The 24,742-nt window shown below is 45.0% G+C and overlaps 1 protein-coding gene across 3 annotated transcripts; it reads left to right on the forward strand.

Moving 5' to 3' along the window:
• Positions 1-1,157: 1,157 nt before the first annotated feature.
• On the forward strand, positions 1,158-24,641 carry SH2B2 (SH2B adaptor protein 2). 3 transcript variants are annotated; one of them, XR_013390805.1, is made up of 9 exons: positions 1,158-2,068; positions 8,524-8,625; positions 12,016-12,107; positions 13,005-13,099; positions 13,941-14,126; positions 15,155-15,348; positions 17,470-17,641; positions 18,517-21,160; positions 23,973-24,641. XR_013390805.1 is itself a non-coding variant. In XM_077919256.1 (9 exons), exons 1-8 carry the CDS (start codon positions 1,211-1,213, stop codon positions 18,831-18,833), a joined length of 2,016 nt encoding a protein of 671 aa, XP_077775382.1. In that variant the 5' UTR covers positions 1,158-1,210; the 3' UTR covers positions 18,834-18,851; positions 23,973-24,641. The 3 variants fall into 3 exon arrangements, 2 of the variants coding, with proteins under 2 accessions (XP_077775382.1, XP_077775381.1); XM_077919256.1 differs by having other exon boundaries at positions 18,517-18,851; XM_077919255.1 differs by having other exon boundaries at positions 18,517-24,641.
• The last annotated feature ends 101 nt before the right edge of the window (positions 24,642-24,742 follow it).

The raw sequence follows: 24,742 nt of genomic DNA on the forward strand, positions 1-24,742 counted from the left end.
GCCGCCACGCTCCCAGACCACAATTTCAGTTCTCATCCTGAAGCAAAGTTCTTAACCTGAGGTACTATTTCTGGGTTAGCGGAGTCTGTAACCTGAAGCGTATGTAACCTGAGATACCACTGTACCACAAAGTAAGTCATACAGTATCTTAGCAAATTTATTATGGCATAATTGTTTGTGGACTGGAGACAATACTAGGGATGGGGGCAGAACCCACCCAACCCATGGCCTCAATTCCAGGGGTCCTGATCAGGTTGTCCTGCCTTGGGCCAACCTAGGGATCACTCACTGTGTCCTGGATCCAATCCCAAAGGAGTCTCTTAAATATACAGCTGGGAAGGGGGTCAATTCTACACCACCCAGAAAGGAGAGTTGGGCACTGGCTCCTACCTTCTTTTGGAAGATGAAGCCAGAGGTCAGGGTAGGTCTCGATTTAAAAGTGCTTATATTGATGTTTAGAGTCCTATACAACTCAGGACTGCATTACGTCAAAGACTGCCTTTCTGCATATAAACCAACCCTTGTGATCTTCATCAGATGTCCTTCTCTGTGTGTTCCACCTGAGGGAGTGTGAAGGAAATGGGCCTTTTCAGTGGTGGCCCCCTCATCTGTAGAAGGCTCTCCCACGGGAGACATGCCTGGTGCCATCCTTGTCCATCTTTAGGGGCCTGGCTAAATAATGCTGTCTTTTACAGTGATTCTCACCTCTTGGTGGAGTGGGCCACACTTGTTCATATTAATAAGTTGCTGTATGAGCATTTTATATATTCTATATTGTTCGTTGCTCTGATTCCCCACCCAGCCACCGGCTTTAAATAGCTTTTTATGTGTTGCATTTTACCTTGTCAAGTTGCTTTGAGAATTTTTACTGTATAAAGCGACTGATAAATGCAGGTAGCAATAAATGATGACAACACTATTTGCATGCCTGGGTGGGGGATGAAGAAGGATGCATCACTGTGACACAGCTAGCCTACTGCACAAAAGATAACATTCATAATCATTCTTCTTCCAGTTTTTGCCACATGAATGCCACCTGGCCCTTGGAAGGCAGTCCAGAAGGCAATGTGGCCCTCGGGCTAAAAACAGGTTCTGCCTCCCTGCAGTAGCTCTAACCGGGTGGCTGTGTGGGTGTCGAACAGGACTGCCCATCTCTCACTGTCTCTTTCTTGCCTTTGGGCAGTTTGCCAGCAGGTGGAATGGACCAGTCATGAATGGTGATGCCTTTTGTCAAGATCCGCCCTCCCAGCTTCCCGACTGGAGGGAATTCTGTGAGCTGCACGCCCAGGCCGCTGCAGTGGACTTTGCCCAAAAGTTCTGCCAGTTCCTGAAGGAGAATCCGCACTACGACACCCCCGGGGCAGAGAGCTCCTTCTCCCACCACTTTGCCGCCAACTTCTTGGACATCTTCAGCTTGGAAGTCAACAGGGTGTTCGTTTCCAATTCCCCCACCAAATACAACATCGTGCCATTTGTCGGGCTTCAGAACTGCCACATGCCTTACGGGCAGGACCTCCTGCCGAGGAAGGAGCAGGCCTCCACGGAGTCCCTCGACAGCATGGACAACCCCGTCTCCTCCGGCAGGTATCTGAGCCAATCACAGCAGGTCCAGGCCCGGAAGGTCTCCTCCTACGGCCAATCCCGGAGTTCAGAGGATGTCTCCGTCCACGCCACCTCCAAGCCGAAGTTCAAGAAAGGCTTTTCCCTGAGGAATATGAGCTTGTGCGTGGTGGATGGCATGAAGGAGATGTGGCACAGGAGGTCTTCCCCAGAGCCCGGTGCAGAAGCCACGCAAAGCAGGCGGTCCGACAGGGAACACTGCCCTCCCGGGAACAAGGAGCATGGCGATTCCAGGGAGAAATGGACCCACAAGCTGCGCCTTTCGAAGGGGCAGTCTTCCAAGGTAGATCTGGTGGACATTCAGAGGGAAGGGACCCTCCGCTACATGGTCGCTGATGATACGAACTGTGTGGGGAGTTCTCAGTGGCAAAAGTGTCGGTTGCTGCTAAGGAAAGCTGTGAAGATGGAGGGAGAAAAGTTCCTTCTCGAGTTTTATGTTCCTCCCAAGGTAAGGACTTCCGTAGCTAAAACCTGCCTTTCACATGTATGTGTTGGGTTTGTTTGCTTTTATTTCAATGGGGTGAGCGTCAGATTGCAGGTGCAGAGAAGCCAACTAAGCAAAGGACAGAGATCGGGAAGCGGAAGCCGAATGCTTCTCTGCCCTCAAAGTGAAATTTCACCCTAAGAAGGGTGAAAGGAATCATCATTCTCTAGTCCACTTCCAGTGAAATGGCTTGTATTAGAGTCTTCTTCTTTGGCGATCACTCATAGTCGAGTAAGATTGACTTCCATGAACATGATCTTAACAGTGAGTCCGTAAGTGACTGCGGTGGCCAATTCTGGATCCACACGCCCTTCCACAGTGGGGACGTAGGTTTCTGGGCGGGAGTTGATCACGGTGAGGGTTTGCCAAGCATGCCTTCCTCTTAGCACATTTCTCCCTTTCGTCCCGAGTTTGAGCATTTTCAAAGTCCATGACACCTTTGGTCAAGGCAGTTTTCCACTTGGAGCGCTCACAGGCCAGTGTTTCCCAATTGTCAGTGTTTATACTACATTTTTAAAGATTTGCCTTGAGAGAGTCTTTAAACCTCTTTTGTTAACCACCAGCATTACGCTTTCCATTTTTAAGTTTGGAATAGAGTAGTTGCTTTGGAAGACAATAATTAGGCATCCAAACAACGTGACCAGTCCAACGAAGTTGATTTCAAAGAATCATTACTTCAACATTGGTGATCTTTGTTTCTTCCAGTACACTGACATTAGATCACCTGTCTTCCCAAGGGATGTGTGAAAATTTTCAAAGACACCATTGATAGAATCTTTCAAAGAGTTGGAGATGGCACTTATAAGTGATCCATGTTTCACAACATATACAGTAAGGTTACTTGGGTGCCAATTTTAAATAGTAGTTCTTACAATGACCAGCTGGCATAGAAACAGCTCGGGGACAGGAGGTGCCTGATAGAGCTGGCTTTTCAGCTGAGCTCATGGAACAGGCCCCTTTTGTCATCTCTCCCACAGCCCGATGGAATGACTGGCTGCTGCCAGGTACCAGTTGCAACTGACCATGAAGGCAGAGCATAGCCATTGTGGCTAGCAGGCAGCCTTCTCCTCCATGAATTTCTCCAATCCAAAGCCATCCAGGTTGGTGGCCATCACGGCCTGCTGTGGGACTGGTTTCCATAATTTAACTAAGCGCTGCATAGTTTTGTATTATTCACATTGTATTGTTTTGCTGATGCCACTCTGGGCTCCTTTTGGGAGGAAGGATGGAGCGGAACCCTAATGAAATCGATAAATAAGACATAATCCTGTATACTGAGTCAGGCCCGTGGCCAGTGTTTTTGGCTCAGAAGGCCGTGGTTCTGCAAGGTCCCAGGCCAAAGTCTCTTCCAGTGCTGGAGATCCTTTTACTGGAGTATTGAGCCAGTTTGCTCCCTTGAGTACCCGGGGGCCCATTTCCTTCCTAAAAGGCTGCATGTAAAAGCAAAAGGAATTACTGCCAAGCCAGGCTGGTGCTTTGTCTTTTGTTGAATCCTTTCCTGTCTTATTTTTTCCACATCTTGTGTGTGTGTGTGTGTGTGTGCGCGCGCGCTTTATTATCCTTAATCGATTGTCTCTCTTTAAATGTCTGGGAAGCGGCAGTAGATAAGAAGCTTGTTCATGCCTCCCCCCCCCCCCCCGCCCTTTGTAGCTTGTTTCCAGATGTCATTTTCTCTCACAATTGCTCTGTTATAAATGCCTAAAAGTTTCCCCTTCCACCTACACAACAACCTGGTGCCTTCCAGTTTTGGACTACAACTCCCATGAGTCTCAGTCAGCACAGTCATACTAAGTGACTTGTGAAAGGGGGTCCAGTTTCTTGTAGTGCTTCAAGCTAAGCAGGTCTGGATCTAGTCTGGCACCCCCTAGTCTGGCACCCATGGGCACCATGGTGCGTAAGGATGCCTTCTTTGGGTGTCCCCAGGCAGGAGGCCTTGGACCCTGCGGAAATTTTGTTTGGCCACTCCCTCTGGCTTCTGTGGTTTCAGTGGGCATCTGTAGCCCACAGGTTCAAGTATATATTTTTAGCCAGAGAGGCCGAGCTGCCCAGGGAATTCCAGTGCGGCCTTAAACATGTGGGAGGCAAATCCAAGCAATGGTAAAAATAACAGAAACAATAGGGGCTAGCAGCTTGCTTTTTTTAAAAAAAAAAAGGAAAATACAAGTTAGGATTTTCAGGGGAGCTGAATTCTATTATCATTGGGGAAGGGTTACAGCTCAGTAATGGAGCAATGATTTGCATGCAGAAAGGACCCAAGTTCAGTCCCCAATGGCATCTCCCAAGTGGGGAGAGCTGCTGTGTGAGAGATCCCTGTGTGGAAACTCTGGGGAACTGCTGCCCGTTGGAGCAGACCAGGGCTGTGCAATGCAGAGCTAGACAGACCCTTGATCTAATTCTGTATAAGGAAGCTTCCTATGTCCCTATAGCCTTCCGGTGTCTTTCCACACACCCTGCAGTTTCTCTTGGTATCGAGAAACCGCTCTGTGACCGCAGCGGCTTATTTGCTGCTGATTTGTGGAGCGTGTTTCCTTTTTGGCCATTCTCTGGATTTCTTGCTAGACCAGCTGTTGTGACAGCTGGGTGTGAAACAGGCAGCAGCCGCACGCGGTTTCATGCCTGCAGCCTGTGTGCCTGCTCCGGGTTCAAGCATAGCCTTGCACGAAACCTTCCCTCGCTCATCACGGCGTCTCTGTAAATTGAGCCGAAGGGAATTTGTCACTCTGCAGGGGGGACCGGACAAGGGCGCATGGAAAATCCCATTTCGGTGAAACCCTTTTATGGTGCCTGCTCTCTGGCTGTTGCCAAACAAGCAAGAGATCTTGTTTCCATTCATTCCCTTCTAACCTTTCTCCCATCCCCAAGGAGGAGGTCGTGGACAGGTTGCTTAAAGCAGCTCTCTGGGCCAGTGCTTAATTTATCCCTAGGAAAAGAGAAGTGTGGACTGAAGCCCCCTCCCCTCTTTCACACACCCCTCCTCACACACAAACGGTGCTAAACTGGGAGCCCTTCTCCCTAAAAACTCTGTTACTTTTGTTTCCCTACTACTTTGATGCTTATGCTGAGACCCTACCTACCCACCAGAGTGGTGCATGCTCTAGTTATCTCCTGCTTGGACTACTGTAATGCACTCTATGTTGGGCTACCTTTGAAGGTGACCCGGAAACTACAACTAATGCAGAAGGCGGCAGCTAGACTGGTGACTGGGAGTGGCCGTTGAGACCACATAACACTGGTCCTGAAAGACCTACATTGGCTCCCAGTACGTTTCTGAGCACATTTCAAAGTGTTGGTGCTGACCTTTAAAGCCCTAAATGGCTTTGGCCCAGTATACCTGAAGGAGCTTCTCCCCCCCCCCACCCCCCCATCATTCAGGTAGAGCTCCAAGGGCCTTCTGGCAGTTCCCTCACTGCGAGAAGTAAGGTTACAGGGAACCAGGCAGAGGGCCTTCTTGGTAGTGGCTCCTGGCCTGTGGAACGCCCTCCCATCAGATGTCAAGGAAATAAACCATTACCTGACTTTTAGAAGACCTCTGAAGGCAACCCTGTTTAGGGAAGTTTTTAATGCTTGATGTTTTATCATGTTTTTAATACTCTGTTGGGAGCCGCCCAGAGTGGCTGGGGAAACCCAGCCAGATGGGCGGGGTATAAATAATAGATGGTGATGATGATGATGCTACACTCAAGCAGTTCCACAAGAAAGCATGGGGGTGGGAAACAACCGAAAGTATAAATACATCGAGCAAAGTGTTTTATACTCGGGGCTTCCACTTCTCCTTGCGGTCCTTGTCGACTCTGCCTAACCCTACCAACCTCTCCACCCGCCACTGCGTCCTGGCTTCTTGCAGATCTAGGATTGTGATGCAGCTCCTATGGAGACTGTGCGATGATAGCCTTACACTTCTATGTACGTATATAGAAAGGCAGTATGTTTTTATCTTCGTATAAAAGACATTTCAAAACAGTTTCACAATATTTTCATACTCAATGAGTGACTTCCTCTGACCTAGCAGGTGAAGATGTACAGTCATACCTCGGGTTGAAGTAGCTTCGGGATGAATATTTTCAGGTTGCGCTCCGCGGCGACCTGGAAGTAACCGAGTGCGTTACTTCCAGGTTTCACCGCATGCAGACGCTCAAAATGACATCATGCGCGGAAGCGGCGAAACGCGGCACACGCAGTCACATCTTAAGTTCACTTCAGGATGCGAACAGGGCTCCGGAATGGATCCTGTTCGCATTCAGAGGTACCACTGTAGTGGATTGTTCAGTGGCATCGGTGTAGAACATTTTTCTGTTCTAGGTGGCAAGTGGTAAAAGCTTTCCTCTGGCGACTTGGTCAAAGTGTCACATGGGGGCTCTTGTTGTTTGCCGATGAGGAGATTGGTGTGCACCTGATTAAGAGGAATCACAGAATCCCAAAATTGTAGCGTTGGAAGATATCTATTTCATATTGTCCAGGGTTCTAGGTTTTCTATTTCCCGGCTGCTGTTGCACATAAATTGACTGTGAACCAGTTTGGCCAGGGGAGATGCAAAATGTCCTGGCATTATAACACGGGTAAGTTCTACTTGACATTACAAAGAGAAAAGGAGTGACATGTCTGGAGAGCCAGTGTGGTGTAGTGGTTAAGAGCGGTAGTCTCGTAATCTGGGGAACCGGGTTCGCGTCTCCGCTCCTCCACATGCAGCTGCTGGGTGACCTTGGGCCAGTCACACTTCTCTGAAGTCTCTCAGCCCCACTCACCTCACAGAGTGTTTGTTGTGGGGGAGGAAGGGAAAGGAGATTGTTAGCCGCTTTGAGACTCCTTAAAGGGAGTGAAAGGCGGGTTATCAAATCCAAACTCTGCTTTCGGTAGCAGCGCTGCATTTCTTGTGGTCACCCACTGAACATTGCTGGATAGGCAGTTTATACATGCTCAGAGACATTGCTCTCTTCAGCTAGCAGGTGCTATAAAAGAAATTAAAGATAGTACTCCTGTTGGGCATTTGGAAATAGAATATACAAAACAAAACAAAAACCACCAACCCACTCATATTTCATTTATGTTACCATGGAGGATACGATTTCAGGGCTGAAAAGGTGAGTCCTGGATGTGGACTCTGTTTTTTTTTAATTATTATTATTATTTATTTATTGTCACACTCCATTATATTATCACTGTCCATCATCAACAACAGAGTTCAGAATAAAAAATACATTAAAAACCAACAAAAAAAAAACCAACAGAGCTCAGTTTTCTATGAATACAATTTACTGGGTATAAGCCCTATCAAATGAATGGGATTGGAGAAAAATAGCTGCCTGCAGCAGATCACTCTTTCTGATCAGACTACTCAGGAGAACACCTTTTTGGCGGGTGAAGTCCATCTTAGCTTACCTGTACCGGCCTGCCCCCCCCCCTCTCTGTGTGTGTGTGTGTGTGTGTGTGTGTGTGTGTGTAAAAAGCCTTTTATATTTCCTCTTACAATCTTTTGCCCTTCCTTAGCTCTTTGTGGCTGCTTTTACCTTTTTTTATTAATGGGAGTTTTTCAATAGTTAAATTCTGTTTATCTGTTCAAGGACTTTAAAAAAAAGGAAGAAGTTTAGAAATGTAAAATTATTGCTGATGTTGGAACACAGCAGTGTGTGAAAATATGTAAATGAAATGTTCCCTATTCCTCCTCCTATTTCCCAGTGGGTGCTGTACTTTTAATTAAAAGATTCTGGCGTCGCTGGAGAAGATTAGGGAAATCGCATTTTTAATAACGTTGCCTTCATGTGAACAGCCTTCCTTCCTCTGCTATCTCCTGAGGAAAACTACTATTTCTAAAACAATTGTCATATACAGTGGTACCTCAGGTTAAGTACCGTATTTTTCGCCCTATAGGGCGCACTGGCCCATAGGGCGCACCTTGTTTTTTGGGAGGGGAAATGAATAAAAAAAATTATTTCCCCCCCAGCCCCCAGAACAGGCTGCTATCCGCAAGCCTTGCGAGCCCGGCGGCAACTCCCGCCGGGCTCGCAAGGCTTGCGGATAGCTTCCTGAAGCCTGGAGAGCGAGAGGGGTTGGTGTGCACCGACCCCTCTTGCTCTCCAGGCTTCAGCGAAAGCCTGCATTCGCCCCATAGGACGCACACACATTTCCCCTTCATTTTTGGAGGGGGGAAAGTGCGTCCTATAGGGCGTAAAATACAGTACTTAATTCGTTCCGGAGGTCCTTACTTAACCTGAAACTGTTCTTAACCTGAAGCACCACTTTAGCTAATGGGGCCTCCTGCTGCCGCTGTGCCGCTTATCCTGAAGCAAAGTTCTTAACCTGAAGCACTATTTCTAGGTTAGCGGAGTGTGTAACCTGAAGTGTATGTAACCTGAAGCGTATGTAACCCGAGGTACCACTGTACTTTTTTTTTTTTTTAACTCCCTCTCTCTTTTGGCCTCCAGGCTTCCAAAGCGAAGGTCAGCATCCCTCTTTCGGCCATTATCGAGGTGCGCACAACTATGCCCTTGGAGATGCCGGACAAAGACAACACCTTTGTGCTGAAGGTAAGGCACCTTAGGTAGAAAAGCCCACTGTGTAGCCACGTGTTTGCCACATCAGCCACTGGCGCCTACTTTCTTTATTTGCAGTCAGCAGTCCATTAAACTAAGGTTACCAGATTTTTCTCAATGAATCCGGGGACACTTTTCAACTTCAATGGATTTTGTATGGGGACTGATTTGCAAATCCAGGGACTGTCCCCGGGAAATGGGGACGTCTGGTAACCTTACATTAAACATGATTCAAACCCAGATCTCCAAGACTGTCTCATACTCCTCTTCCATTTTTGAAAGCCTGTTGCAAAAGGGAGAGGCAGGTGCACTATTTCAAAGCGTTGTCCAGTTTTCGCCCTCCTACCTTCCTTGTGTGATGAGCGCTCTTTTTTTTTTTTTTTTACCCTTTCATTAAAATTGCACCGCCTGCCTCCCTGTAAGCGCTGGGCTCCCCTTTTTGAAGAGCCAACTCAGGGATGAAACGATGCCCTACGGGCAGGCCGGGTTGTCATGGAGACCGGCCTAGCTGCTGCATGAGCAGTTCCTTGGCAAATCGAACTTATGCAAACTTCCATCCAAGCTCTCTGTCAGGGTGGACAAAAGGCACTTTTGTGATGAACGAAAACGTTGACATTTGCTTTGTGTTTGCACAATTGGATTTGGGGGAATGGATTTCGTTTGTTTCTGGGTTTTGGAGGTCCCCCCCCCATCCAAATTAATTTTCCAGCTTCCTGAATTTATAGAAACCATTCATGGGATGAGGATAGGATGTAGAGAGACCTGGAGATGAGAGATGAGGTGGGGCATCTTACTGGCTAAATTTACTTTTCTCTCTTCCTGCCCCAGTCCAGCAACAATCATTGGTGAATTATTGCCTTTGCATCAGTTGAAATTCAAAGCCAAAACGAGACATGATGTGGGTTGGCCTTTGCATTGTTATTCTTTTTAACGGTTTATAAAAAGATTTATATACCACGAAATGGACAAAAACCTCAAAGCAGTTTACAGAGAACAATATAAAATATTCATTAAAAATACCAGTAAACACCTTTAATTCCCTTAACACAGCATTCCTGATTTAAAGATTCTGATAAATGTGCACAACTTAGGGGCTGGGAATCCAAGGGTATTTTTAGACCATCGAGCGCACCCCTGCTTTTAGAAAAACCGGAGGATGTGACACCTAGTTCAAATTCACTTGTCTACTAGACATAGTTCATACAGGGGATTCACTGAAATAGTTGGCATTCTTTGAAAACTTACATATTTCTGGGGGAAATCTCAAGGGTGGAATAGTATCATTTATAAAGGTTTGCGGTCATGTTTCATGAAATCTAATTTGAGTTTAAAAGCTTTTTGGGAAGATGACTTGGGACTATCAGTGATAAGACTTTGCAAAGTGGTATGGCAGAAACCCCTATTAAGGTTATTTTTTTCAGAGTTAAGGGATCTATGATAAAAGTGGTGCTGAGGTGCTATTTTACTCACGTGAAATAGGTTCACATGGACCCAGGGTCTTCCAACAAGTGTTGTAGAGGTCATCTACGGTTGGGTACTTCCTTTCACATGTGGTGGACTTGCTCCATGGTACACTCTTTTTGGATGAGGGTTTTGCCCCCCCCCCCTTCTGTTGCCTCTCAGGTTATTCCTTAGAACCGCAGTCTCAACTCTGTTTTCTGTTTTTCCTGAGGACATGAATCAAGTAATTTTGTTGCTTTTAGCAGCAGCCAAAATAGAAATTGCTCATCATTGGAACCACTCCTCTATTTTTACATTAGAAGGTTGTTGGTAGTGTAAAGTTTGGAAATTGGCTGTGCGAGATAAATTGACACAAAAGAACAAGCTTAGCCGGAGCAAAACAAACAAAAAAAAGGATAAATTTGAGGAAACTCGGTCTCTTTTAACCTTTCTAACCCAACCTGTACTAGCCATCCACTAAATGACCATCTTCCTTTGGGGGTCAGACCATATTTCCAGATATTAAGATTTTATTATCCTCATAAATCTCATCCTACCACTGTATTTTCTTGTCTAGTGGGTTTTTTCTTTCCGTTTTGCTTTTGCTGTCAGATATGATCCCTATGTTTGAACATACTGTGCTTAAAATATCTATTGTCTCTTCCCTTGTTTATTTCTTTTTATGGTTAGTATTATGTTAATGTTGAAAATTAATTTAAAAATGCATTAAAAAAACCAGTAACACCAAACCTTATACACACACACACACACACACACACAGGTACCTTGGTTGTTGGACCTAATCCATTCCAGGAGTCCATTCGACTCCTGGAACCGTTTGAAAATTAAGGCGCAGCTTCTGATTGGGTGCAGGAGCTTCCTGCACCCAATCAGAAGCCGTGTCGAAAAACATTTGTAAACTGGAACACTCACTTCCGGGTTTGCGGCGTTTGGGAGCCAATTTGTTCGGGAGCCAAGCTGTTTGACAAGCAAGGTACCACTGTACTGTATATACAAAGAAGATTGTCAAAATATGGGCAAAACCAGCAGTTTTTTACAAAACTAAGGGGGGCCCTTCTGCTCACTTGCCATCCCTGCTCTCTCTGCCTCAGTTTCCCTCTCTCTGCTTCAACTGGGAGAGCTGGAGATTCAAGACTGCCTGAGTAACTTGTCTCCACATCACCAAACCCTTCCATTTTACCCCAGGTTCATCTCTAGCTATCCACCTGTACCCCCTTCTAAGATGGCAGGGAGCTGTCCCTGCTTTGCAGTGTAGGACATGCTAAGGGTCCCATTAATCCGTAAAATGCCTCTCTATATGCTCCCATGTTCCTCTCGCTCCTCCAGTTTCCTCTCGCACCGTTCTTTTGTGCGTATGTGGGGAAGCCATTTATCGCCGCACCTTCTAGGCTAGGATGGAGGAAGTTGGGGAGCCAAACCAAGTTTGCCTCACCACACCTTAAACTCCCTAGGCAGACCCCGACCCCTTCCCTCTCCTACCCAGGTTTCGACCTTTCATTTGGGGGAGGGAACTTCGTCCCTTCCCTCACCCCACATGTATTTCTCTTTGGGGGCTTGTTGCTCCCCTCAAAGCAAAGCCTCCCCTCTGGGCCACACACCCGAACATCTGCCTTTCTCTTAGCCATATAGTAGAGAGAGAAATGCACACAATGAAATTGTGTGTTAGAATTGCATGAGGCAGACATGTACCTTCAATAATAAGGGACGTGTGAGACTCCAGGTGCTAGCTGCTGGGAGAAACGCACTCTTTTCTTGATCCGAGGAATCATTTTATTCCTTCACACTTTTCTAAGGGTGAATCCTGGATCCCGTTGAGTCTTTGCACATGTGTGTGGGAATGTGTAGAGATGAAGGATGTCTTTTTGTTTTAAGATACCACAAAGAATGGCTTTCCCCCCCCCCCCTTGTATTTTTTTCATCCAGGTAGAAAACGGTGCTGAGTATATCTTGGAAACGATTGATTCGTTGCAGAAACACTCCTGGGTGGCAGATATACAAGACTGCATAGATCCTGGGTAAGATGGCAGGGGGCTCTGAGATTGGGTTTGCTGAATGAGTGCCCTTGAAGTTCAGAAAAGCTTGTGCAAATGGTGATAGGCAGTATGGTGCTCATACTGCTCCACAGGGATTTTATTCAGAATATTTTTCAAGATTCTGATTTTCATTAGCCTCCAAATGGTACCCCCAAATTAGTGGTAAACATATAGGCATTTTTTTCAGTTTTAAGTATTTTATTCAATGTTTAATCTTCCATACATATCAACACACACAAAAAAGACAGATTAAACAAAAAAAAATCTGCAATTCTCATCCTCTTCCTCAGAACATTGAGAACCAGTAACACTTAGAAATACTCAGTAAAACCTACAATAGTCCACATATTTCTTCCATCTTAACATGCAAATATTTTGTCTATAACTGTATTCCTTAAACCTTATATAATAAGCTAACTTTGCCATTATTGTATAGCCGCACATTTTATTGTGCCATTCTTTGACCATTGGGACTGTTGCCATTCTCCATTTGCCAGCATATAAAATGTTGGCAACTGCTAACAGATTGAGAGATCATTTCCTTATGTACTTTCCATATTGATCCTTCTACATAATTCAGTAGAAATGTTACCGGATGAAGAGGAACCACATCACCTAGGCCCTTCATTCCAGCTAGGGCCCTTCTTGAAGCCATGGAGGCTTCTGCTGGAGTCTCCACTCACCTGAGACAGAAGGAGAGATGTTAGCAATATGGGATTTGTTTATGGTACATGGTCTGGTCCGTCTAAAACAGCTGTTCTTTCATTTGAGAGATCAGTGAATCCAGAACACTGACACTTAAAAAAAAATGTATACATATACTTGCAGAGAGTCACTGGTGCAATATCTTGTATCCAACTGCTTGCTCGTTTCTTCCAGAGACAGTGGGGACGACATAGAACTCTCCTCCTGCACCCAGGGGGCCTGCCTGCCAAGCAGAGTGTCTTCTTGTAGCTGCGAGTTCCTAGCTGGTGGTAACAAGACTTTTAAATCAGATTTTAAAATCAGATTTATTTACTTTTTAATGTGTACACTGTGGCCCCAATAACCCATGCATACTACAAAAAAGAGGCTTTTCTATGATTGGAGAAGTACATTTGGGTGTGTGTTACAAGTTCAAGTTTGTAAGTTTATTGTCCTAGCCAAAGGCCATGACAAACTTGCAGCAATAGTATTAATAAAATAGTACAGAACATCCATAATATAGGAGAGAGGATACCAGAAACACAAACAAGCCTAAATCTTACTTGATTTTGGATTAAACCTCCAAATCACCAAAACAACTTACAGCAATTTTATTTAACTCCCTTTTCCTGGTAGTTTGATAGAGTCTATGTTGCTTGGGGTACACACGCCCATTTCTTATGTCCTGCTATAATCCCGCTCAATCTTAGGATTTAATGAAACTTTACTCCCTCCCTCCCCCCCCCAAAAAATCAATAAACGCAGAATGTATACCCATTGGTGACATGATAACACTTGTAACTAAGAATCTGAGCTTGAGCTTGATGTTTTCCTGCTCCCTCCTACTTCCTTTTACCGTTTGTATTGTGTCTCTTACAATGTGAAGCTGAAGGCAGGGACTATATTATCAATGATATTTGTAAGTTGCTCTGGGAACCTTTTCTGGCTGAAGAGTGGGATAAAAATGCTAATGACAACATGTGAATTGGAATCATAGCGTGTAGAATTGGGATACACCCCAAAGGTCATCTGGTCCAATGCAGGAATTACTTTGCAGAAAAAGAGAGAAGCTGTTTGAAGCCTTGAGAATGGATTTTGGGGGGTTTTTTAACAGCGGAATTCTTTTTCCAGATACCTCCCGGTTTCAGGACAGATGTGCAGGCTCTGCTGCCCCAGACACTATGCCAAATCCTGCCACTGTTGTCACAGCACCTCATGGTCGGATCAGGGACTCTGCAGGAGAATACAGAGCTCATGTGCCATTGGATAACTTCCTACAGACATTGGAGTCATCAGCTACTGGTAGCCATACTGCAGGTAGCGTGTTTCCTGGAAGAAATATGATCAGCTCTCCCCTGCTCCCCATAAGACTTTTTTCCCTGTTATTTGGAATTGTGTACTTTGTAATCTGTTGGCCCACTGTTGTTACAGGTGGTTCAGTTTTGCTAATTTTCCAGACAGAGTGCTAACTTCATTTCTGGAGCTCTCCCTCCTGGGACAGCCCTCAGCTATGGCAAGTTTGGTGTGGCTTCCAATTTGGTTGAACAGGGGAGGTCTAGTGGGGCAGCTGAGTGAGGCAGGTCTTTAATACTGGGCTGGACAAATGAACAGTCTGACCTGGTATCAGGCAGCTTGCTATGTCAAATCAAAGTTCTGTGTGTGTGTGTGTGTGTGTGCTGTGCCCAGATCAGTTACACAAGGTTTGCAGTTAAACGGAATAGCATGCATCCTTCCAACAGTTCAGATGGTTTGCTGGTGTGTGTGGGTGCGGGTGTTTGTGTGCTGGCCATTGTTTCTAATTATTTATATTCCACACTTATGCCAATTTTCAGAACTGAAGGTAATCGCAAAGCAAGATCACATGGTTCTGATTCATAGGTTACATTTTTTTTAAGCATTCACCTAAAAATGTGATCTGTGAATTTGGCGAAACACATCTGCCATACAAATACAACTTTCCTCACTGGCGAGCCTGCATTGTGAAAGGACACCCTCCTGCAGATGTTTTAGGGTGGTCACATTGCTTCATTTCCAATCAATGCATATCCTATAAGTTCCTGATGAAATCCCTTAACTTTTTATAGCTCAAAGGTTCTGGTTTTAGTTTAGTTAGGCTATAGCCCCTCCAAACAGCAAGAATGTGTTAGCATTCGGGAAGCCACTGCAATACAAACTACGAGCAGAATAAATCCACCACTGGTGCCTTGCTACTATGTCAAGAACATGCTGCAGAATACACCTTCAATGAATAACCCACCTGCAGAATCTCACTTCCTTGCAGTAGAATTTGGAGCATAATATTCCAGCATTTGACTTCCTCCTCCTTCTTCTCTCAACTGGGACAGGGGAGGAAAGCGAGACGGAAGCGGAGCTCAACCTTCTGGACTTCCCTTGGTTCCATGGGACGCTATCACGGGTCAAAGCTGCTCAGCTGGTCCTGTTCGGTGGAGCCAGAAGCCATGGGCTGTTTGTCATTCGACAGAGTGAAACACGGCCAGGCGAATACGTGCTGACCTTTAACTTCCAGGGGAAAGCCAAGGCAGGTGACCGTTATTCATGAATGGATGGATCTTTATAACAAAATTTATAAAAATATACTCTCAGCTGTGGCCCTTCTTCCATGGGAGGTCTGGAGGTTGGCAACATGAGAAGAGACTTTCTATGGCAGCTCCCTGCTTGTGGAATTCTCTCCCCAGGAAGGCTCACCTGACACCATCATTGCATAGCTTTAGGTACCAGCCAATAACATGCATTTCCCACCAGGCATGAGTGTTTTTGGCTTTTAATCATCTGGATTGTCTTGTAGATTTTAACGCAGTTATAATATATGCATTTTTAGATATATTCTAAGTCACTTTGAGTTACCTTGGTAGAAAAGTGATCAGTACATTTAATAAATAAAGCAAAAGTGCTGCTTGATTGTATGCAAAACCTCTAAGCAGTTTACAGACATAAAAATAAAACAAACATTAAAATTGTCAACAAAAGACAAGAGTTAAAATCAGTAATTATTATTATTATTATTTGAAATAGAATTAAAATTGGCAATAGCCCAAAGCAGACTAAAACACACCCGCATGTCGGGATAGGCTTGCCTGAACAAAAATGTTTTTAGCTGGCTCCGAAAAGAGAACAATGAAGGTGCCTGTCTGGGGTCTATGGGGGGGAATTCCAGAGCATAGATGCTGCCAAGCTTAAAGTTCAGTTTTAGAAGTGCAGAATTAATATTATGTGGCACCTGAAATAGTGGCCATATAAGGGGCAAGGCAATCCTTTAAGGAAGTTGGTCTCAAGTTGTCAAGGGACCGTTTTTGTTTTATCCTGGAGCTGCAGCAGTTGTGTTTCCCTGAGCTGTTAGCCTGCCTTGAGCATTTAAAGTTAAGATTTGATGACTTCTTGGTTCACAGGAACCTGCCTTTATACTGCTGGCCCATCTAGCTCAGTATTGTCTACCCTGATTGGCAGCAGCTCTCCAGCTCCAGGCTGATCTGCATTGCCACTGAAGGGTTTTGGTTGCAAATATTGTTTCGGGGGTTGAGAATAAACCTTCCGGTTGAAAGGAGTCACTGGCACTTGGCAACATGCCTGTACATAGGCATAAAATAGTAAAACAGCCAGAGGCTTAGAAACCACCAACCAAAACCACGATGACTACTTTGGCTTGTTAATAGCCTGGTGTCTGGCATGGAGAGCTTCGTGAGTGCCAGGTAGAGGAAAGCAGCCAAAATCTAGAGACACGGCTGCCTTGCCTGCTCCCCATAACAGAGGGGGAGGCAGTGGGAATGCTGCAACGTGTCTTGCGGGCACAACAGCCCTTGATTCTTTGCCACTACTTGGGGTGGTTGAGTGAGGGATATGTGTTCATTTGCATGCATCAACCAGATACAAAGCTGGCAGATCAATGGAAGCCCCGTGTTCTCCCATCCTGTTCTCTTGGCGCCACCTGAAATTTAGCTTACAGAGATTAAAATGAATCGTTAGTATGCTCACCCCACTTCTCTGAGCGGTGAGAAGTTCCAAGGCGGCAGTGATCCTCTCAGGTTTGCTCTATTTTGCACCATCTTATTTCCGTTCCTGATGCTACACTTGAATGCGTCTGTGTTGTGTCAACCTTTCGAAAGCCGATTTAAGAACTTTGGGGGAAATATAAAATTGGGATATAAGTATTCTAAATCATTAAAGTTCCGGCCCAGAGCTTTCTAGGAAATAACAGCTCTTTCTGAAAAAGGCACAAATAAGCAGATTACAAAAGACATTGGAAACACAGATCAAAACACAACAATATGATGCAAGTGGTCTTTAAGTATCTGAACGGCTGCCACATAGAACAAGCTTGTTTTCTGCTGCTCCATTGATTAGGACCTGAACCCAATGGATTCAAATTGCAAGAAAGGAGATTCTGACTAAATATTAGGAAGAACTATCTGATGATAAGAGTTGTTAGACGGTGGAACAGACTGCCTTGGAAAGTGGCAGGCTCTCCTTTGTTGGAGGTTTTTAAACAGAGGTTGGATGGCCACCTGTCAGGATCCTTTAGCTATGATTCCTGCATTGCAGGGGGTTGGACTAGATGACCATTGGTCTCCCTTCCTACAATATTATTTTACGATTCTATGGTAGCTGGTTAAAAATCATTCATTCGCCTTCTAATCTCTTACAGCACCTGCGCCTGTCCTTGAATGAAAACGGCCAGTGCCACGTCCAACATCTCTGGTTCCAGACTATATTTGATATGCTGAGGCATTTTCACATGCACCCCATACCCCTGGAGTCAGGCGGTTCTGCTGATATAACACTCCGTAGCTATGTGGTGGCCCAGAGCCCCTTGCCAGGTAGGTTAAATCCCCATTCTTGCTGTCTCAACCCCAGCTGAGGCCTGCCTGAGCATAGATTGAAAACCACAGAGAATTCGTCTGTGGTCAGCGGTCTTTGTGGGGTTAGTCTCATGCAACAAAAGCTAGAGTCTCGTGGCACCTAGAAGACTTTAACCAGTGTTGTTATGGCTTAAACCTTTGTGGGCCTACAGTTCACTTCATCAAATGTATGAAATATTATCCTGCCACACATGCAAACACACACTGTGCGTATCTGTGGAAGTCTGGATAACACTTTATCCCATCTGATGAAGTGAACTAGTCCTCAGTGTTTAAAAAAACATTAATGACCCATAATCAAAATACAGTAGATGGCCCAATGTAGCAGAAAATATTATTTATATGTGACCACAGCTGTGTAGATGTTATCGGCCCAGAGATGGAAAGAAGATTAAGTCCCAACCAGAGAAGAATGGCAGATCAAGTTGATGGATTATGCCAAAATGGCAAAATTGACTGGAAGAATCAGAAATCAGGGAGACCAAAATTTAATAAGAAATGGGGGGAATTTATAATTTATCTTAAAAATCATTGTAAACAGTTAAAATCATTAGTAGGATTGGAATAACACTTGTAGTTTAATGGTGAATTTTGGATATAATGGAGATGTAAAATATTTGGATTATTATAAAAGATGCAGGAGGAAATGACTAACAGTAGGAGCCACAAAGGGGAGGAGGGAAGTCTAGGACATTCTTTGGAATCTTGTTTTTATTATGTATGTTGGATATGTGATTGTAAAACTTCAGTTTGAAAAACCAGGGATCTGCATAGGTCAGGTCCACCGCTGTGTGGCTGCTGGTGTCTTTGACAACTTCCTTTTCCTGTTTCAGAGGTCAGCCCGTCCCCCGCTGTGGCTTCTCAACAGCCCACTTGCAGAAACGACCTGCAGTCGCAACACTACTTTTCCAGCTTTGTCCCTGTCACCTTCCAGCCAGCCTCCCCTTCTGAGGGCACCACTTCCTCTTCCTCCTCCTCGGCCAGCCACTCGCTGTACCATCGGATGGAGGGGACCCTGAGCGCCCGAAGCCGAAGCAACAGCACCGAGCGCCTGTTCGATTCTGCCGCCATTGGGGCAGAGGATTACCACGAAAGCGAGGGCTCACGCAACAGAACCAGAGCTGTGGAGAACCAATATTCATTCTACTGATCCTTCTGATGGGGAATGGTTGGTTTTCAGTGTGGCCTGGTGTCTCTCTTTTCCCTCCCTCCTGGGTGGGGAGATCTAATAAGCCTGTTGAGGTTTCTGCCTCTTTGCTGGTTTACTGCTTATCGTAACAGTTTTGGCATTCTCCTGGCCTCTGTGTGTTTCCATCTCTTTGGCCTATAAAGGGTTTCCTTCCCTGTCTTCTTCCCATACTGCAAACTGAAGGTGGCCCTTCCTATTCCTGTCTGGGCCAGAAGGATGGCGAAGCTAAAGGACAGAGTGAAAAACACACACACCCTCCTGATGGTTGCCACCTCGATATGGGGAGCATGATCCAGAAATAGGGATGCTCTTTCCTGCATCTCTATGGAGCCAGACCTCTTTACCTGTTATTTGTTCCCACCCTAATGGTCTCATTCAGATGGAAACAGGAAGTGTTTGTAAAACTTTAACTGCATTGGGACTGAGCCCCCTAGTAGCTAATTCATCACCAGGACCCAAGGGTTTTAGAGGGAAAGCTAACAAAGGAACTGTTTCTTGGATTGCTGCTGTCTTGTGTGGTGTGGGTTCTGTGGTCCTCTTCATCTTCACTGTAAATAGTTGGGCTCACGATAGTCTTCATCTCCTCCTCTTGAAGAACTCCACATTTGGTGCTGGAGTACAGTTGTGCGCAAAGGATGTATGGTGCTGCCTGACATTGATGCAAACCAGAGACAGAGGCTGCCCAAGGACAGGTACCAGTTGCTTTCTTTTGGTGTGGACTAGATGGACCCAGAAATCTGACTTCATAGGGGCTTCCACTCTGAGCAATCACTGTGGAGGAATGGCCACACCGTGTTCACCTACTTTTATGGTGTATCTGCATGATGACATGCTCCTCCCATCTCTTTTTTCCCTGTTCAGCTTCCATTTTTGTGTGCGCAGATAATCCAACTCTTAAAAGAAACCCCACAGAAAGCCCCACAATGGAACAGTTATCTAGTTTCCCCAGGAGCAGCTGGCCTATTGTGCTGCTATTTAGTAGCTTCCTTTGCTGGATATGGCCTGTATTGATTGCTGCAGACTTTTATTTCTCTATATAGTCCACCTCTCTTCTCTAGGAATACAACTCTGTTACTTGTACCTCTTCCCTTTCCAAACAGCGTTCATTTATTTCTGTTTCTTTTCTCTCCCTGCCCTGCTCCAAAAAAATAATTAAAAAATAGAGGAGGAATTGGGAGTGCAGTGAGGGTGGGGAAAGCAGTATTTAAACCCTTCCCCACAAAATGTTTAATTTTAAACTACCTTTCAGAGTACATTGCCCTCAAAAGATGGTATACAAAAAAAAAAATCCATAACACAACATAACAATAAATAAAAACAACAAGGTCTAAATCACTGTACACCCCTGTAAAAATGAGCATGGACAATTGCTCAAAGCCCAACAATCGATCATATGCATATTGAAATTTATATATATACACACACACACACACACACACACACACACACAGAGCTCTCTCAAAAACCAACAAAGATAGGCTGGACTTATTTGCTAGGGAAAGGTTCCATAATAGCAGGGATAGCTCCGTTGGCAGAGCATGAGAATCTTAATCTCGGGGTTGTGGGTTTGAGCCCCATGTTGGGCCAAAGATTCCTGCTTTGCAGGGGGTGAACTAGATTACTACCATGGTCCCTTCCAACTCTTCAATTTTATGATTGTAAGAAGGACCTGAGTCTGAAAGCAGAGTTGTTGTTCCAATTCCAGGCAGAAGAGCAAAGATTTGGTCTGCTAAATTGTCCATGTCTAGAAGCACTCCCATCAGGCAGTTCCATATATTCTTAATTTGCCTAACTGTACTCCAGATGTACAACATGGAATTGTCTCCACGTTTTGCACCACTTTCCAACAAACAAGCATCCATCAGGTTCTAAGAATCCCAAATGTTAAGAATTGCAAATGTTATGTCTGAGCAGTCAGTGATCAGTATTTGAGGGGGTGGTTTGGTACAACAGAAGCCAGGCATGGTTTATAACAGGGGACCTGTGGCCCTCCAAATGTTGTTGGACTACAGCTCCCATCAGCCTCAACCAGCATAACCAGGGACTGTGGATGATGGGAACTGTAGTACAAGAGAAATCTGGAGGGTGCCAGGTTCTCAGTCCCTAGTTCATAGGTTTCAGCTGGCAGATAGCGACGGACCAGTTGGTGCATTACATCCTGATTGCAGTTATGTCTGCTGTGGCCTGAAAGCATTGGTTGCATCTTAATTCCAGCAGCCTTTCAAGACTGGATTCCTGCATGTCATGTCCCCTGAAAGAAATGAACATGAAGAAAGGCTCTGATGCTGGTAGGTGCAGAATGCTGTCTTTTAATGTTTCATTGCCAACACATCTCTCAATGAAATGGTCTTACTGCTATCAAAGGGAAATCCCACACATCCTTTGAATGGGATAATTCTCAGATCAGGTGCAAAATTCTACTACTCCATAAAAGTATATATTCGGGTTCACAGGGTGTAGACTTCCCTCCCTGGCCTGCTTTTCCTTAGAACCTCAAGTGCAAAGTGGTGTTGGAATATATGCATGTACCCTAAGAGTCATACAATGGGTGACTAGCCTATACAAAGCTATATCTGAGCTACTACAGAGCAGAGATTTCAACCCTCCCCCCCCAAAAAACACACACACCTATTTCTGGTTTACTCACAAGCTACATTGACTTCAAGGGACACGGGTGGCACTGTGGGTAAAAGCCTCAGCGCCTAGGGCTTGCCGATCGAAAGGTCGGCGGTTCGAATCCCCGCGGCGGAGTGCGCTCCCGCTGCTCGGTCCCAGCGCCTGCCAACCTAGCAGTTCGAAAGCACCCCCGGGTGCAAGTAGATAAATAGGGACCACTTACTAGCGGGAAGGTAAACGGCGTTTCCGTGTGCGGCTCTGGCTTGCCAGAGCAGCGATGTCACGCTGGCCACGTGACCCGGAAGTGTCTACGGACAGCGCTGGCCCCCGGCCTCTTGAGTGAGATGGGCGCGCAACCCTAGAGTCTGTCAAGACTGGCCCGTACGGGCAGGGGTACCTTTACCTTTACATTGACTTCAGCAGCCTAATTGAGGGAAGGGGAAAATACCCCCCCCCCCCATTATTACACAAGAGGAAGTAAGAAACCCATGTCAATCTTTTTCAAATTATCTGGCGCTCTGCTAGTAGGTTTGATTTACCTACTGCCCACCCTTGTTCTAATACATGCTTGTGATAGCATAGAGCCACTAGAATCCTGTAAACTGAGCTATAACAGATTCTGGTTTAATCTTCAAGGAATCTCAGGTTTCTGATCCACTGTATACAGTTACTTAATGAAGCCTGCCCGGAGCAGAGACGGGAAGCTGCAAACTCGACATCATAAACCTGTCCTTGTCTAGCTTGCAGAAATTCCTGTTCAGCATTAATATGTATAAATCAAAAAACTTCAACCAAGCAGCCTCGGAACTCAAATTAACTGAAGAGTCTTAAGCTAAAGGCAAAGAAATCTAGCCCAAAACAATGCCCATTAACCCCTTTGTAAGAGCGTAAGGAAAGAAGAGCCTCTGGGAATGAGACGAAAGGCTTCTGTAGTCCAGCATCCTGTTCTCACAGTGGCCAACCAGATGGCCGCAGGAAGCCTGTAAGCAGGGCTCAAGTACAACAGCAACTGCAAGTGGTACTGAGACGTACTGCCTGTGATGTTGGAAGCAATGTAGCCAGCATGATAGCCTTATCCTCCGCAAATACGTATTTCAAAGCCATTCAAATTGGTGGCCACTACTGCACTACTGCAGCAGCAAATTCCTTGGCTTAACTGCACAGTGTAAAGAACTACCGTATTTTTTGCTCTATAAGACTCACTTTTCCCCTCCTAAAAAGTAAGGGAAATGTTTTGTGCGTCTTATGGAGCGAATGCAGGCTGCGCAGCTATCCCAGAAGCCAGAACAGAAAGAGGGATTGCTGCTTTCACTGCACATCGATCCCTCTTGCTATTCTGGCTTCTGAGATTCAGAATTTTTTTTCTCCTTGTTTTCTTCCTCCAAAAACTAGGTGCGTTTTGTGGTCTGGTGCGTCTTATAGAGTAAAAAAATACGGTACTTCCTTTTCTCTGTCCTCAATCTGCCAAACTTCAGTTTCATGGATGGTCCTGGTGGGTAGGCAAGAGGGACAAAAACCTTCCTCTATCCACTTTCTCCATGCCATATATAATTTTATACACCTCTGTCATCTCTCCCCTCCCTTGCTCTCCCCCCCCCCCAAACTACTAGCTAAGCTACACATCAACCCAGAATCAAAATCAAGTGGGATGTTGGAGATAAAGGGAGGGGAGGGGGTGGTCTCTGCACTGTTCCAGCACCTGTTTGTAAATACTGAAACTGATGAAAACTACTGTGTTGGTTTTGCAACAAGACTAGTGCAATCCTGTTTATGTTTACTTGAAAAGAAGCCTTGCTATGTTCACTTGACCCTTGCTTCCACTGAGTCTGTTTGGGATTGCAGTCTAAACCAGGGGGATTGGAGAGATGTGTCACTTAGCAGCCACTCTTAAAGAAGTGTTTGCTCTTATTAGCCTGTCACATTGTCACTCACCTATCAGATCAGCTTGGCAAGGTAGCAGCAGTACTGTGGTTTCAAAACATGCCCAAGTGATAATTGTGTATGAAAGCAGTAATTCCAGATGTGAGGTATTCATTCCTTTGACTAAAAAAAAAAAAGTTCCTGTTAGAAGGAAGGAAAAGACATAGTTAGAATAGGGTCAAATTAGAAGACGGACTTCAAATATTAATATTAGTTTAAATATAAACCTAAATAATTCCTATCAATATTACATGAGCATGTGCAATGAAGATGTTGCACCAAAGGGAGTTTCCAAATGAGTAATTTGTGTTAAATTGGCCAAAGTTGTTCCTAATTTGTAGGTGATCTTACATTTGTCCCATGTTGAAGAACAACTTGTCCCATCAGTGTTTCTTAGGCCAACACCACAACTATGAGAGCTTTGAATGCAGAATGCAAAACCACCTTGCCAGTTGGTTTTCTTGGTTCTCAGTTGGTAGCCTTACCACCTACCTGTTTCCATGGTTTTCTTTATGATTTCTGGGGAACTCTTGACAGAAGTGGTGTCTTTCCATTCTTCACCAGGAACAGTTGTCGTAGGCAGCTGCTGATTGCACCTCTTCATTTAAAGAAAGTTCTGAATCGTGGCATTTGATCAGTAGCACCTTTTAGAGCAGCAAGCAAGTCATGGACACAAACCGCCATCCTATGAGATAAATGCCTCTTGACTTTCAAATCCAGGACCTGTCTTTATGTCTATAAATGAAGGCATTGCAGCCTTATTGTGCGGGGATGTAACATACTGGGAATTTTTTTTGCAACAGGGACACGTGGTACAATGCGATACAAAAGCAAGGAGGGGAACCTTTGTAGATAACCTCATACCTGCTCCACCACCACCCCTCAAGAAATGGATTATTGATGTTCAGAAGAGCTATAGTCCACTGCTGGGCCCTTCTCCATGGAGAACCATGGCTGGAATTGCACCCTTGTCCATCTTGATTTCTTCTGTGCCAATCAGAACGAAGGAAGAAAATGAGGACCGAAGGAGCCGCAATTACAAAATGAAATGTTAATTTGTAAATACGATTTTTTTAAATGTGAAAAAAAAGTTTTAATGTGCTGTAGAATAAATTAATTTTATTTACAAAACAAACTTGTAAAAGAACTGGGAAAAATAATGGTGTTCTGATCTTTCTTTGAGGGGTGCAGGGAATAAAACAAGCTTTGAACAAGCTAGAACATTGGAAGTACTATACGTAATATTTTATTGGTGTTGCTAAATATTATTTATTCCATTAATATGCTGCCCTTTATCAGAAGTTTCCAGGGCTGTGTACAACATTAAAACCACA

Source organism: Podarcis muralis, chromosome 15 (genome assembly GCF_964188315.1).
Source record: "Podarcis muralis chromosome 15, rPodMur119.hap1.1, whole genome shotgun sequence".
Lineage (NCBI taxonomy): Eukaryota > Metazoa > Chordata > Lepidosauria > Squamata > Lacertidae > Podarcis > Podarcis muralis.